Genomic DNA, 14,859 nt, shown 5'->3' with positions numbered 1-14,859 from the left:
GCTGCCTCCCCCCGCGGTGGGCGGGGCCAGCGGCGGGCGGAGGGCCGGGGCAGGCAAGATGGCGGCGGCGGAGCGGAGCCGCTCCCCGCTGGGGGGCTCCCCGGTGCCGGCCTGCATCTTCGCCCCAGAGCCCGGCTCCCCGGCCGGGGGGCCCCGCCTGGCGGCCGCCAACGCCGCTCTGCCCCGCTGCGCCTCCTCCTTCGACGCTGAGGACGGGGAGGGGCTCAACGGAGAGCCCGATGTGGACCTGACCAGTAAGGTAGGCCCCGGGGGGGGGCGGCCGCCTCGCCTCAGGGCGCCTCAGGGCCGGGCTGAGGGGGAGGAGGAGGAGGAGGAGGGGGAGGAGGGGGAGGCTCGGCCCCACGGGGGTCCCAGCGGCTTCTCCCGCTCGGTCGGGTCCCCCCGTGCTTCCACCACCCAAATCCATCTGCAGCTCCCTTGTGTTTATCCCTCATCCCTCCTCTATCCGTTTCCATTCCAAAGCTTTGTGTTTCCCTGTCCTTAAAACCGAATAAATTGTGGTGTGTGGACCTTTCTCTCCGAGGGCATGACCCAACGCGGTGCTGTGTTGTCTTACTTTGGCGCTTTACTTCCTTGTCACAACCTGTTGGGCCGCCTGCTCGTGTCTTAATGAGCTGGACGAGGTTTTGATGCAGGACGCCGGTACCCACCTGCGCTTTGTCTTCGGTGCGGGTGATGCAGAAGAGGGCACAGAAGGACGCTGAGGGCTGTCACTGAGCCTGGACAGGCAGGAACCTGAGCACAGCTCTGACAAAGAGAGAAAACAGCCTGTCTCCCCCTGCCTCCATTTGTATTGTCAGCCAGTCTTCCGTTCCTCAAAATCCACAGGCATCGTGGAAGCAATAGGTAAGTATATAAATATTTATTTATTTATTTTACCTTTATTACAATTTACTTTTCTATACAGCAGTTTATATGCGCTGTCTTTTCCCTAAGACTTTGATTCATCCCCATCTTGGATGAGCGCTAAGACCGAGCTCTGCCCCATCTCCCCAGATGAGCCCCCTGCTGTGTGCTCAAAACAGCAGCCCCACGGGCAGCAGCTAAGTTAGTCTCTCCCCTTCCACCCCCCCATTTTGTCCGTCTTCCCAGTTAATTGCTGCTTGCCACTTCCTGCTTAAAACAGTGACTCTCCCTGCTGTCAGTTCGCGTGCTAGCTTTCCGTCCAGGTCTGAGCCACTTCACCACTGTGTTGCAGGCTTTTCCCCCAGTCCTCCTGCTGAGCCCAGCGTGCTCATTATAAGGTGTGCTCTTCTTAGAGAAGAACATTTAGGGTTCTGTTACCAAGCACCTAACACCTTGTCGGTTGATCAAGCGAGCAGTTCCGTTCGTCAGCACAAAAAAACCCTCTCAAACTAGAAAAAAGTTTTTTTATTTTTCCGTTGTTGCGAAAATAAAACAGTAACCGGTTGTTCCTTTTTTTTGCCCTATAGGAATTCTGAAGTTCCTGGACCCGCAGGACTCCTACCGTTAACTGCTCGATGCCTGGCAAAGTTGAAAGAAGGGAAGTGAAAAATTTTGACGCGGTGAAAACCTCTGAAAAACGAGAATACGTAGTCCAAGGAAAAGAAAAAAGCGCAGATGCCAAGATAGAGGGCCTCTCTCTGACAAGGAGTTTGCAAAGAACAGGCTCCAGCTATCCGGGAAGCTAGCTACAGAGATCTTCAACACAGCAAATAAAGTCTTGCAGTGACCGTGGAGAAAGGCTGCAGTGAACTGATCGACTGAAACGTCCCCTGATGCTTGGATCAACGCGTGGCTGAAGCATCCGAAATAGCTGAAAAATGAAGCTGGTGCTGAAACGCGAAGAAACAGAAGTTAGTGGCCTCTACGCTGATGGCCCCTCTGTTATTTTATTGATCTTTATTCATGTAACAGCCTGATTGATAGATGTTCCTGGGACCCCGACCGCTGCCGGTGCGCTGGCCTGAGCAGTGAGCCTGCCTGCTGTGCTTCCAGGAGTTCCTGAAAGAGCTCATGAGGCAAAACGAGCCCTGTGTGTAAACACACAGCCCTCCGTTCTGCCCCGATCCAGCCTCTGATTCTCCTCTCAGTACACGTGCATCCCGTGGTCTCCTCTAAGAGAAGAAAAAAACAAACAAAAACCAGAACAAACGACTGATAAAGGCAAAACTCAATTCATCGCCGCACAAAAGAGGAAGACTACGTGGATTTGCAGATCAGAGCGCTTTGCAAACCGTGCCAGGTAGTTCAAAGCCGTAGGTAGGGCATGCACCTGAGCAGGTACACGAAGGCGGTTGCCTCTCAGCTCCCTGCCCCTCACAGACACGTTCTGAGTGACCATTAATGTTTCAGGAACGCGTTGCTTTGGCTGCCTTAAGCCATCTGATTAGCACTTGCAATCTGTGCTCCGTTTTCCCAGGTGCATGCACTGCTACGGTTTTGAAAGCTGCTTTGGTTAGGGGATTTGGGGTTCTCTTACACTCTAACGAATAAAAAACCTTCAGCACCTACGTAGCAGTAGGTGGCAGAGGTTCCTGCGTGAGTGCACGTTTAGGTTGAGCACAGGTGGGTTTAGGAGAGAATGTTGGACAGGCTTCAGATGGAACCATCGTGAACTGCCGTAAGCCACGTGCTTTAGGAACATTTAGCACCCATTTCAGACTGGCCTGGAGGGAAATGAATCTTCCTGGGGTGATTTTGGAACATGTCTGCCACCCCACCGATGTGGCCGCGCCGTGGAGGCCTCCACACGAATTCTTCTTTGCCAGAAGCGGTGCAACGCGCAAAGATGTTCTGGGAAAAACCCTTCCCAAAGCACTTTCTTATCTTCATTTTCCTTTCTTTCAGTCTGCTTTTTCCTTCTCTTCGTGCCACGGTAGGGAAGGGCGAAAGAAGTTGTGGCTGTTGCAGTAACTGCAGTCAAAGCTCGTTGGGAACGCAGCTGCTGGCTTGCAAAACGTAAATTTTCCAGTGTAAATGAAGTCCGAGCTCGGACAAATAACCTCGTGCAGCATCACGAGGAAATAGTTGTCAGTGAAGCTGGTCTTGAAAAATGCAATACCAGAAAGGGGTCCTTGGGAAAGACCCCTCCTCTTTCAGGAAAGCACGCCGGTTGGTTGGCCCTACAACTGGAGCTGGCTTTGACATCATGTTGGGTGTTTCGTCTCTTTTCCAGCTGGTGATGGTGAGTCCCACTTCAGAGCAGTACGACAGTTTGCTCCGGCAGATGTCAGAGAGGATCGACGAGGGGTGCGGGGAGACCATCTATGTCATTGGGCAGGGATCAGGTGAGTGCAGCCAACTCAGGGAAACAACAAAAAAACAGGAAAATTATATAAGGACAGCGTGGTTCATCTAACGATTACTGCTGAAAGTAATGCTGACTTCTCCAGAATAACTTGGAAACCTCTGTAACAGAACATGTGGGACTTTTTTTTTTTAACCCCACCAGCAACTCTCTTAGGAACGTTTTGTATAAAATCATCCCAGTCTTTTTTTTTTTGGAAATGAGGCATAAGTCGTCTGGGAACAACAGCAGAAGATGAAGGGTATAAATAACGTAATGCCAATTTTAAGAATGACTTCCTCGATGTCTGATGAAGGCCGTGTTGTGTCTCGTTCTGGTCACTTCTCCATTGTAAATAATATTTTCACCCCACGGGGCTATATTGGGGATGCTTCAGATGGCCGAAATACGTGCTGCTGACTTGCCTTGTAAGCATGTGCCGTGGAGAGGAAGGTTTTCCTTCTCTCAGCATGAAGCTTTTTGATGTCACCTTTACCAAGGTGTGACTGCAGTCGTTTATTTGCCTTTGCAGATTTTAGCAGTTGAGCACAGCTTGCCTTTTTGTTCCCGTTCACAAGCGGCGTGTTTGCATCCCGTGCTGATAACAGGCCACTGAGCACGGCCCGGCTTTGAAATTGAGATTTCTTCTCCGACTTCTCATTTCATTTCAGGCCGCCACGTAGTTGAGGGAGGTGGGGATCTTTGCTGGGGATTGAAGCTATTGGAAACAGCATCCAATAGAAAAAAAAATTGTATATATATGTATCTTCCACTTTCTCATTCATTTTGAATGTCTATGATTCTGATCATAATTAAAATGCCGATCAGTTCGTGCAGGCTGCAGTCACTGCTCACCGACTGGTGAGTCAGCCGTGAATATAAATGATTGCACAGCAATGGTGTTGGTCACCCAGGTGCTACGTGTCTCTCCACCTTTCTGCCTTTGTTTGGTTTTGGTTTTTCTCTCTTTTTATCCACAGAGGAGTCTCAGGCCTGAGATCTCTGCATCTTCTGAGCACCTGGCATGCAGGGGAACAGCCACGAGCTCTGGTGGCCTTTCACGTGGCTAGGAAAAAAAAAAAAAAGCCCCCTGGCTTTCTCTGGCTCCCCACTCTTTGCTTGGGTGGGCTGCTCAGAGGCAAGAGTGTCTCCTTGTTTTTCCTGGCCTCGTGCTCGTGTCAGCATTTCTTTCGAGTGCCAGGCTGCAGGCAGCGAGGCAGGCCAAGACCATTGTTTTAACTGGAGCGTGTGGGGGCTAAAGGAATTGCTGCACGGGCCAGATTTGCAGAAAAAGTGGACTTGGGATGTGGTTTTCGTGAACTAAGCCGATAGTTTAAATTGCTTCCACATTTTGCTGGTTAACTGTGGGGATATTTCAGTCGCAGCTTTCCTTTTGTTTATGGTTTTTCCTCTATTGTAACGTGAGAAGAGATTTTCTGTCAGGCTGAGGGAAATGCACGCAAATTACCTTCAGCTCGTGAAGTGAGGGAATCAGAAATACATTTTTCTTGCCAATCTCTTCAGCTTTTGTTTATAATAAGAGTAAATAAGGTGAAAGAGCGTGTTTTTGTAACATTTTTTTAAGGCTTAACGTGAAGACCATCCCTTTTGTTCAGTTTACGTGGCTGATGTCTCCGGTCCGCATGTGGATCCTGATGAGTGTGAAAGTCCTGGGCGGAATGGAATTGCTGCTGCCTCTTGCGGGGCGGTTCTCACTGACTGTCCTTTGTCTCCTCAACCCCACAACTAGATGGGACCGAGTACGGCCTGAGCGAGGCAGACATGGAAGCATCCTACGCCACGTTGAAGAGCATGGCAGAGCAGATCGAGGCGGACGTCATCCTCCTGCGGGAGCACCAGGAGGCGGGGGGCAAGGTGCGGGACTACCTCGTTCGGAAACGCGTTGGTGACAACGACTTCCTGGAGGTCAGGTGAGGAGCCGGGCGGGTACAGGGTTAGGCAGCAGCCCAGCTACATTTTTACCCCGTGAGCAGGCTGCGGTGCTGAGCCAGCATCGCTGACTCCAGCCTGGGCGTTGTAGCTGCCCAACAAAAGGAGCTGAGCTTGACCACTCCTTGCTAACGAAATCTTTTTGGTGCTGTTGCTCTCTGTTTTGTGCACGAGCTGTGAAGGTTTGCCTCTGGTTAGCTGAGGGCTGTTGTTTGGGTGACGACTCCGTGGTTTAGGGATCTTTTGTGTGCTTGAATCCCAGCAGGGAGCCACGTGTGCACACGTGTCTGCGTGTGTGCGTATGCGCGCACTGCTGGAATACAGAACTTTTGATTAACGTTTCCATTCTGCTCCAAGACTGTGATGATTCAAGTCACCTTCTAATGGACATCTAATAGCCTGTGTAATTTGGCTCGAGAGCCTGCCCAGACTTGGATGGGGACGGATTTCCAACATCTGCCAACAGCCATGCTTGTCACCTTTATCAGAGGCAGGAGATTGCTGTTCCCAGAAATGGCGAAGCTCAAACAACACAAACCTTTTAGGGGAAAACCCTTTCCTACAGCAATCTCAATTTCCGTGCTCTCCCTGGCACCTGGTGCAACGTGAAAAGTACAAAAAAGGCAGAGGGATTCTAGCCCAAACCGGGATTTAGACTTTTCTTTTTGAATTGGGCCAGTGTGCCTATTAGATTGCAGAGAACGGGAGTTGGAAGAGAGCACCAAGCAATTTTGGATTCAGCTCTCTGTGTTGTGAGCACCAGCAACATTTCTCCACAGTCTTCCACATCCCGGTTATCCCATTAACTAATTAATCTCTGCTCTGTTTGTGAGGGTCTCACATTTTCAAATTTCTATTTGCAGGTTAGGGAGAAAAATCTACTTATTTACAGCAGCAGTGGCGTTTGTTTTTTTGTTTCTCTGTCTCTTTTTCTTCAGCTCTCAGGTTTTACCAGGCTCCTTTTTCCTCTCCCTTCCAGGGTAGCAGTGGTTGGCAACGTGGATGCGGGGAAGAGCACGTTGCTGGGTGTCCTGACCCACGGTGAACTCGACAACGGCCGAGGCTTCGCTCGGCAAAAGCTCTTCCGCCACAAGCACGAGATTGAGTCGGGCCGCACCAGCAGCGTGGGCAACGATATCCTGGGCTTCGACAGCGAGGGCAACGTGGTGAACAAGCCCGACAGCCACGGCGGCAGCTTGGAGTGGACAAAAATCTGCGAGAAATCCACCAAGGTCATTACTTTCATTGACCTGGCTGGCCATGAAAAGTACCTGAAGACCACCGTCTTCGGCATGACCGGCCATTTACCCGACTTCTGCATGCTGATGGTAGGTAGCAAGAAAAATACACGATAGCAGCCTGAAGGGTGCTGTTCACAGCTTTGCAGCCTCAACTTTTTTCCTACTGCGAGGCCCTTGTGGGTTGTGGAGGGAGGTGGCATCTGCCAGGGGTGGAGAGCAGCAGCCACTGGGGGTTTTAGCCAGGATTCTGAGGTGAGTGTCCCAGGACAGTCTGTCACAAAGAGGTCCAAGATGCATGATTCTTGAAAATTGAAAGGTTTTGAGACTCCAGAACACCTGGTTAGAACTGGAAGAATGAGTTCTCAGTGTCCGTGAGCATTTGAAGCGAGCTGGGGTTGCTCATACAGTCCCAGTGACACATTGGCAACCTAATCACAGCCTGCTGCCTGTCTGATGCAAGACCTTCTCTGTAACCCAGCTCCCTGCAGGAGGAACGCTGACATCAGGGTGTTTGTCTCCCCGCTGTAGGTTGGCAGCAATGCTGGGATTGTAGGGATGACCAAGGAGCACTTGGGCCTGGCCCTTGCACTCAACGTTCCCGTCTTTGTTGTGGTGACCAAGATCGACATGTGCCCTGCCAACATCCTACAAGGTGAATCTTCCCAGCTCTCTCCAGGCGTGTTCCCTACCTCTGTGTGTGCTCTTGTCCTCCGTTTGGGTTGAGGAGTCGTTGCTGGAGGAAAGCTGCCTTGTCTGGGTTTGACTGCATCTTAAACACCTTCCAGAAATCTATCCCTACTTCCCCTGGCCTGTTCTGCAAGGCAGGTCGCTTGTAGTCAGCATTTCAAAGTTACCCAGGCTGGGGGGCTCACCTGGGCAACAAAAAAAAAGTATTTGCTGTAGGATTTTCTTTAACTCTAGGGGGAGAAGTGGTTTTGCTTTCTCTGTAGGAATTTAAACCTGGAGGGAAATTCTGGAAATCTGCCTTCCTTCTGGCCCGCAGTTTGATGGTGATCTCTAGCTGTGGTCAGACTCATTCTCTGGCAGCAGCTAGTCGAAAGGGCAGCTCCTGGGTACATCCTGCTCACCTGGGCACTCCTCTGCTCTGCTGCCATAACTGCAGCAGCTCCTTCCTATGTCCTCACAACCAACCAGCACGTAACCAAATCATGGTTCAAAGCAGCTGCATGAGTTGTGGTAGCAGGACTGGAGCAGACACAGGGGAGGGATGGCAATGAGCAGCAGAGGCAACTTCCATGCTCAGAAGCTGTTAAAACAGCACATCTAACCCCAGCAATGGCCCTTTAACCTATGCTTCACGTTTTTTCAGGTTGTGACCAGCTCTCACCTTTAACATTCTCTCCATGTGTTTCTCACGCCTTCGGGAACGTGCTGTGGTTAATTGGAGTGATGCTTTTTTTGATAAGCAGTCTTGAGGATTGGGAAATTGGGTGTTCCCAGTACTGTCCGTAGTTAGTTCATTTCTGTAAAAATGCTGAATGTTTTTCAGGTAAACAGAAGCATGCGATCAAAAGGTAACCCAAAAATCTCTGTAATAGAGATTTGGCAAATAAACGAAAGGCCTGACCATAACACAGTAACTGGGGAGGAAAGAGAATGCTTGGCTCGGTGAGAAGAGCTTCTCTTGGGAGAAGCTGCTCCTGTGTCATGTTCTGTTTAAATTAAATAGTCACAAGATTTGGCTCAGACGTATCTGTGAAGAGCAGATGGCATGATTAAGTGTTTGTGTTTGTACCCAAAACATTACTCTCCCATAGGCAATCATTTGTGCACAAAACCCATCTAATTGGATGACAATTGCAGAATACAAATGATTTGCTCTTTTAAACCATTGTTAGCTTTTTTTTTTCACCTCGTGTTATAAGGCGCTTTGCAAAAGGCTGATGCTGGTGCACCCCTGCTGGGTGTCAGATACGAGGCTTAAAAAATAAATTAAAAACAGGCAGGAGATCAAAGTTGGGAGCCAGGAGATTTATCCCAAAACAGTTACTTCTGGATCTGGTCCCCCTGCATCCCCTTAGCCTATGATGATGATCTTTACCCTCCTCATTCTTCTCTAACCTACAGCAGGTTGATTGCCAGCCAAAGTGTTTTGAGGTTTGTTGGGTCAAAATTGATTTCTAATTCACGTATTCTCAAATATTCTAGTTCCCGAGTGCTGACGATTTTCATTGATTGAATTCAACGTGAGGAATCCTTTGTAGGAAGGGGAAATATTTTGTAACTCCTTAAAGCTATTTAACAGACAGCTGTAAAACTTCATAGCATCGCACTTGTCGCTGCAAACGTGTGTGTCTGTTCCTGTACTGTGTCGCTTGGCAGCCAGCATGAAATGGAAACTGGAATGGCTCCTAAGTCCCACCTTGGCTGCAGCAAACTCGTAGTGGCACTCACACACCTTCAGCCATCTCCTCCTGTCTGTTTGTGGCAAGAGTACCAGTCTCCCTTCGGGAAACCGAACAAAAGCGATTTGTAAAGGCGGGAGCTGCTGCCCTAACAATATTCGTTTCACCCTTTAAGAAACCCTGAAGCTGTTACAGCGACTGCTGAAGTCCCCAGGGTGCAGGAAGATCCCCGTGCTGGTTCAGAGCAAGGATGATGTCATTGTAACAGCCTCCAACTTCAGCTCAGAGAGGTAACGGGAGCAGAGGAGAGTCGTTTCTCTTTCGGTCCTATTTGGAGACTGGGTGAGAAGATTCAGAGAGAGAGCCCCATTGTCTAGCTGTGTTCAGGTTGTATTTGCCATGTGCTGTGTCGATTCCCCGAGAATGTGTTCTGAGCTGGACCTGCTTGTGTTCCCCTCTGAGGCAGAAAGGAGAGGCTGCTGCTGGGCGGCCTGCAGAAGACGGCAGGGCACGCTCAGCTTCCTTCAGGCCCGGAACCTTACACCTTTTCCCGACTGTCATTAGAAGACAGAGACAATGCTGCAGGGTTTCAAACGTGGGGTGTTGTGCATCCGACTGCTTGCCAGGCTCTCCCTTCCTAGCACTGTCTATTGAATGCAGTCCAAGATTTTTGGATGTCTTCCTACACGTGGATCCCAGGCAGGGAAGCGAACTGACTCCGTTTTCATCCATTTTCCTTTACAGGATGTGCCCGATTTTCCAGATTTCAAACGTCACTGGGGAGAACCTAGATTTGCTGAAGATGTTTCTCAATCTCTTGTCTCCACGGACCAGTTACAGGGAAGAAGAACCAGCAGAATTCCAGATAGACGACACTTACTCTGTCCCGGTAAGGGCCCTGGCATTTTAGGAATTTTCCCCTGTGTTTTAGGTTGAAGAGGGCATGTTCCTTAGAGAGGGGGATGTTCCAGAGCTCACCTGCTAGTGTAGTTGAGTAAACCTGCCTGCTGTTGTTTCCTTTTGGGTACAGGGTGTAGGAACGGTTGTGTCTGGGACGACCCTGAGAGGCCTAATCAAGCTGAATGACACCCTGCTGCTGGGGCCCGATCCTCTTGGCAACTTCCTACCTATCGCTGTCAAGTCCATCCACCGCAAGAGAATGCCGGTCAAAGAAGTGCGGGGAGGCCAGACTGCCTCCTTCGCCTTGAAAAAGGTGAGAAGAGCTGCCCTGCACCCTCAGAGCAGGAGCTGCCCTTCTGCTGCTATCGGTCTGCTTCTGCAAGCCTCAGCTACCTCATTTCACAGCACAGTAAAATCCCATAGAACCCCTGTGGGTCCTGTGTCCTGGTTGTTCCACCAAACAGGTGCCAGGTAAGAGGAATAGCACTGGAGATGTGTAACAAAGCCAGAAAAGTCTGTGCTGCAGCAGCAGGAGTGTCCAAATTCCAGCTGAACTAGATTTTTGCAGCCTTTGCATACCGTTGTTGCTCCCTGCTAAACAGCTATGGCTTTGCCTTTTGGTGGGCATGATTTAGGATCTGCGAAATCCCTCAGGATCCTGCTGGATGCAGTCAGCCAGAGAAGCAGAATTTCTTCCCTGGAGGATCGCGCTAAAGTTTTTCTGTGTCACTGCTTTTCAGATCAAGCGTTCTTCCATCCGGAAAGGGATGGTAATGGTGTCACCCCGCCTGAATCCACAAGCGTCCTGGGAGTTTGAAGCAGAGATTCTGGTGCTCCATCACCCCACCACCATCAGCCCGCGGTACCAGGCCATGGGTATGTGTCACAGCGTTGTTTCATCTTTGTTTCCCAGCAGTAATACTTTACATCCACTCTAGGCAAAGGTCTTTTCGCTCCTGATGGCTCTGTCAAGCTGAATGTAAGCCGTGGTGCTTGTTTTAATGGTCCCAGCAGCCCATGAGAGAGAGGGGAGGAATTCTACAGAGAAAAGGAGTGAGGAGAAATAGGTAAAAAGGAGATTTGGGGCTCTGAGTGTACTTGTAGCCTGCCCGAGCCACATTTCCACGGTGTAAAGATTCTTAAGCTTCCCGTGCAGAGAGACTCGTTTTGGGTCCTGCCACCTAGCTCAGCCTCTTAGTGTGTAGGATTCTGGTAAGGGGACTCCAGGAAAAGTCTCCATTTGCAGGTAACTGGTGTAGCTTGTGTGTATTTCCTTTTGGAGGACCAAACAAAGCCTGATCCATGCAGTCTGTGGTTCATGCAGTCGATTTTTACACTTCAAACACTGCACCATTAGCTGTAAAGTCGCAAGAGCCGCCTTAGATGTCTGTCTGAAGCTCATTCTGCTAACAGCACCGGCCGCTGAAAGCCTTTGTGCGTTCCACCCGCAGTGCATTGCGGCAGCATCCGTCAGACGGCCACGATCCTCAGCATGGACAAGGACTGCCTGCGGACGGGGGACAAAGCCACGGTGCACTTTCGCTTCATCAAAACCCCGGAGTACTTGCATATAGACCAGCGGCTGGTCTTCCGGGAAGGCCGCACCAAAGCTGTGGGTACCATCACTAAGGTAAAGGCTGAAGAGTCCAGCTTTTTTTTTTTTTTAATTTTTGCCCATTAGCTGCTTTTGGCACTGAAAAACCAGCGGGAGAATGGAGGGAGCAGCCCGTCCTTCAGCCCTGCCACGGGTTGCAGCTGACCGGCGTGCTTTGCTCTCTGGTGGGTCTTGGCTGGTGCAAATGAGGGAAGGAGAAGGTAGGGGGTGACCCAGATGCCTCTGACTCTTAATGCCTGGTCTTTGATAGCTTCCAGCTGCTCCCTTTGAGTCACATTTTGGAGGGCTGTGTGTCACCGCAGCTCAGCGCCACTTTAAATCCCGTAGGGGTTCTTGAGGGCAACTCAGGGTTGCTTTAAATGCGTTCTTCTGCCGATGGATGTCGGTGTCGGCTGTCCAAAGGCTGTTAAAAAGCACCACCGAGCCCTGCCAGATGGGCCTGGCTGTTTTACCGTTGCTTTTGCCCTCTCCCTTTGTAACCACGCAGTTACTCCAGACCACCAATAACTCACCGATGAACTCCAAGCCCCAGCAGATCAAGATGCAGTCGACAAAGAAGGGAGCTGTTACAAAACGAGAGGAGGGTGTTCCCCCGCTTGGGATGGCAGCTGGGGGCCCACCAGCAGGGGACGAAGCCCCCTCGACAGCCGCGGCACCGCCGACACCTACTGCCCTGCAGCCATCGGTGAGTGAGGGAAAGAGCATCTCTTGTAGCTGTTTGCAGTTCAGGTTGGACCTCAGGAGAAGGAAAGTTGGCCAAGGAGAAGGAAAGGCCTTTCACTTCTAGACAGATGAGGCCAAGTTTTGTCGGTTAAGACTTCCCATCTCAGCTTGTCTGAGGACACCCCCCTGTTCTCGTGTGAAAGGAACGGAAATTCCATTAACTGCGAGCTTTGGGCAGCTATTTATCAGCTTCATCGCGTGGATTTCCTTTTACTGTACTTATCTAGAAAAAAAAAGCTCCTGAAAATGAAAGTGTCAAGACAGTGGGTCAGCATTCTTCCTTTTAGCTGTTGTAGTTGCCATTGGTCAGGTCTCAGCCTCTTGAGCCATGCTGGCTGCTGAAAGAGGGCTGCCTGCAGAGGTTCTTCCCTGCACAGACACTTGTTGTTCCTTCCTGAGCCCTCGTCTCCTCCTTGTCTTTGCCGTGGAGTCATCGTGGTTATAAGAAAGGCTCCTCCTAGCTTCATTTTTGTCCCTTCCCCTGAGAGTCTGCGTTGCTTTTGCTCTTGCTTATCTTTGTCTCTCTCTCCTTGCTGCTTCCCCTCAGCCTGCTCTGGATGAAGAGCCCCACGTCCGTGAGGGCAATAAGGTATCTGGCTGCTTGAAAACAGAACCGTGGGTTTGCCGGCTGGATTTGGGGTCACGGTAGCAAGAGAAGGCTGGGAGGGGGGTTCAGATCAGTCACAGCTTCCACCCCAGGGTCTGGCTGTGTGTGTTGAACTCTGGCTGTGATATTTCTGATATTTCTGCACACTGAGGCGCCTCTTCTTGTTTTGCAGTCCAAAGCTGGAGGAGGAGGAGGACGGCGCCGTGGAGGTCAGCGCCATAAAGTGAAGTCTCAGGGAGCCTGCGTGACTCCTGCCAGTGGCTGCTGAATTTCCTACTCCTCCTGCTGCTGAGGAATTCCTCCCCTTCCCTTCAGTTCTTATCCAAAAGATCCAGAGCAGCTTCAACCAAAATCCATCCCAGCTGATCGGCTGCAGAAGAATCTTCCCTCCTCCCCAGAGGAAATGACGGCGAGGAGCATAACTTATAAGCTAATGAAGGTGATGAGACACAGAACTGAGTAACTGACACCTTCCTCCTCCCCCCTATCGACACATTTTTGTACATCATGGGCTTAGTTTTTATTCTTATTAGTTTTTATTATATTTTGTGTGCATGAAGATGAGAGGAGACTCTAGATAGAAGCAAGAAGAGCCAGTTAGCTGCCTCCCTCCTCCCTCACCCCGTTCTGTCTCCAGGACCTGCTGCTCTCTCCCACACCCTGTCTCAGGCCCAGGGGCTGTCAAACACCTGAAATTTCGGACTTGCAGAGGTTAAAACAACATTGTTTAGGGTGGCTCCCTATGGCGTTAGTTCCTCACCGCTGCGGCCACGTGCCAGATAGATTTCTGGCTTCTCCCCCGTCTAAAGCTATTTGTCAGCGGGTTTAATTTCACGTTGTAGTGACTTTTTGAAGGAGATGAGGATAAGAAAATTCATTAGCTGGAGGTCTAAGGGGGAAGCAACTTGAAAATCAGTTCTTGATCTTAGGTTGAGGAATCCTATACAAAAAAATCTCCTCCTCAAATACGTTAGTAGCAGTGAAGATTTTAATTAGGGCCGGAATTAAACGGGCAGTGTGGTTTGCCTGTCCTGTTCCCCTTCCCATCTGTTCGGTGCGTTTTGGAGCACTTCTCAACTTGCCTCTCCAGGCTGTGGCAGCTCAGTCAGCAGTATTAAGAACATCGTGCAGGAACGCTCGGTCCGTCCCCTGAGCCAGAGAAAGAACCTTCTCACCTCGACGGGCAGAGAGCACGGGTGGGAACGTACCTCGGGAACAGAGACACCAGGCAAACCTCACCTCCCCTTGATTTTCTTTACTCCGGGATTTCCCAAACGTTGTTTTTTTTTTAGAAGTCACTGGCCCAAAACTTTGCCACGACGGAGGTGATTGGGATTGTCTTCTGCCCTCTTTGGCCAAGAGGGCCGCGATGAATTCGCAGCAAACGTACAGAAGTGCTTTCAGGTTCGGAAGTAATTTTTCTGACTTTCTTTTTGACGTGGTGAATCCTGGCTTCAGGAAGGCCCTGGGTGGACGCAATGAATTAGCAGTATCATGATTTTTAACCCCGGGCTGTGTGATTTGAACAACTCCCCGTTTGTTCCGATTTCTTTTCCTCTGACCCTGCCTCTCCGCTCGGCTCCCCGGAGGACAGGAGTTACGCGGTGGGAGCGCGTGAGCTTCTCCAGGGCGGATTTGGTTTTACCAGCGCTCCAAAAGCATCGGAGGTGAGGGATTGGGATCGGAGCCGAGCGTCCTTTGCCTTAGAGACTGGCAGCCTGAGCAGGGGTGGCAGCGGGGAGGTCAGACAGACGGTCCCTTCCAAGCTACGTGCCTAAACACCAGCGCTCTCCCGGAGAGGGGGGAACCATAGGCGGCTACGACACCAATAGCACCCGCATTGTGAGGGGGTGTGAAGTGTGGCTAAGCAAGGGCACGCGAGGGCCCCTTGCCTTTCTGTCCCGGCCCTGTGGCGGCATCAAACTGCATCTGATTTCACCGCCCTCCGCTCCCCAGGGGAGCTGGGGGGGGGTTCCCCGGCGGTTTTCTCTTCCTCCATTCCTTGTGCTCCAACCGAAGGAGACTGCCGAGACTGGAAGAGGGTTGGCTTCAGTTCAGGCGAAGGAGGCGGTGCGATCTCTCTTATTTGTGACCAGCATTCAAAGATCACTCGGGCTGGCGTGATCTATAAAATAAATTTTAAAGAAGGTTTGTTCCGAGTTCATTTCGGTCTTGTCGCTTTTTGT

The 14,859-nt window shown here is 50.7% G+C and overlaps 1 protein-coding gene across 2 annotated transcripts; it reads left to right on the top strand.

Annotated features, from left to right (window-relative positions):
• The first annotated feature begins 10 nt into the window (after positions 1–10).
• On the top strand, positions 11–14,837 carry GTPBP1 (GTP binding protein 1). 2 transcript variants are annotated; one of them, XM_027450751.3, is made up of 13 exons: positions 11–259; positions 3,161–3,272; positions 5,022–5,202; positions 6,201–6,549; positions 6,991–7,114; positions 9,004–9,118; positions 9,573–9,717; positions 9,859–10,041; positions 10,469–10,604; positions 11,180–11,358; positions 11,831–12,028; positions 12,614–12,655; positions 12,846–14,837. In XM_027450751.3, the coding sequence occupies exons 1-13, from the start codon at positions 59–61 to the stop codon at positions 12,939–12,941; spliced, it is 2,061 nt and encodes a 686-aa protein (XP_027306552.1). In that variant the 5' UTR covers positions 11–58; the 3' UTR covers positions 12,942–14,837. The 2 variants fall into 2 exon arrangements, with proteins under 2 accessions (XP_027306552.1, XP_027306561.1); XM_027450760.3 differs by lacking the exon at positions 12,614–12,655 and having other exon boundaries at positions 12–259.
• The last annotated feature ends 22 nt before the right edge of the window (positions 14,838–14,859 follow it).

The sequence above is a fragment of the Anas platyrhynchos genome, chromosome 1 (genome assembly GCF_047663525.1).
Source record: "Anas platyrhynchos isolate ZD024472 breed Pekin duck chromosome 1, IASCAAS_PekinDuck_T2T, whole genome shotgun sequence".
Taxonomy (NCBI): Eukaryota; Metazoa; Chordata; class Aves; order Anseriformes; family Anatidae; genus Anas; species Anas platyrhynchos.
The sequence above is the reverse complement of the archived record's forward strand: the minus strand, read 5'-3'. Positions and strand labels throughout refer to the sequence as shown.

What these genes read in the sequence shown, in the direction of transcription:
- GTPBP1 (XM_027450751.3), top strand. Translation starts at nt 59, where the DNA reads ATGGCGGCGGCGGAGCGGAGCCGCTCCCCGCTGGGGGGCTCCCCGGTG. An exon ending in ACGACACTTACTCTGTCCCG is followed by an intron (nt 9,718 to 9,858) that starts GTAAGGGCCCTG and finishes TTTTGGGTACAG; the next exon opens with GGTGTAGGAACGGTTGTGTC. An exon ending in CTACTGCCCTGCAGCCATCG is followed by an intron (nt 12,029 to 12,613) that starts GTGAGTGAGGGA and finishes GCTTCCCCTCAG; the next exon opens with CCTGCTCTGGATGAAGAGCC.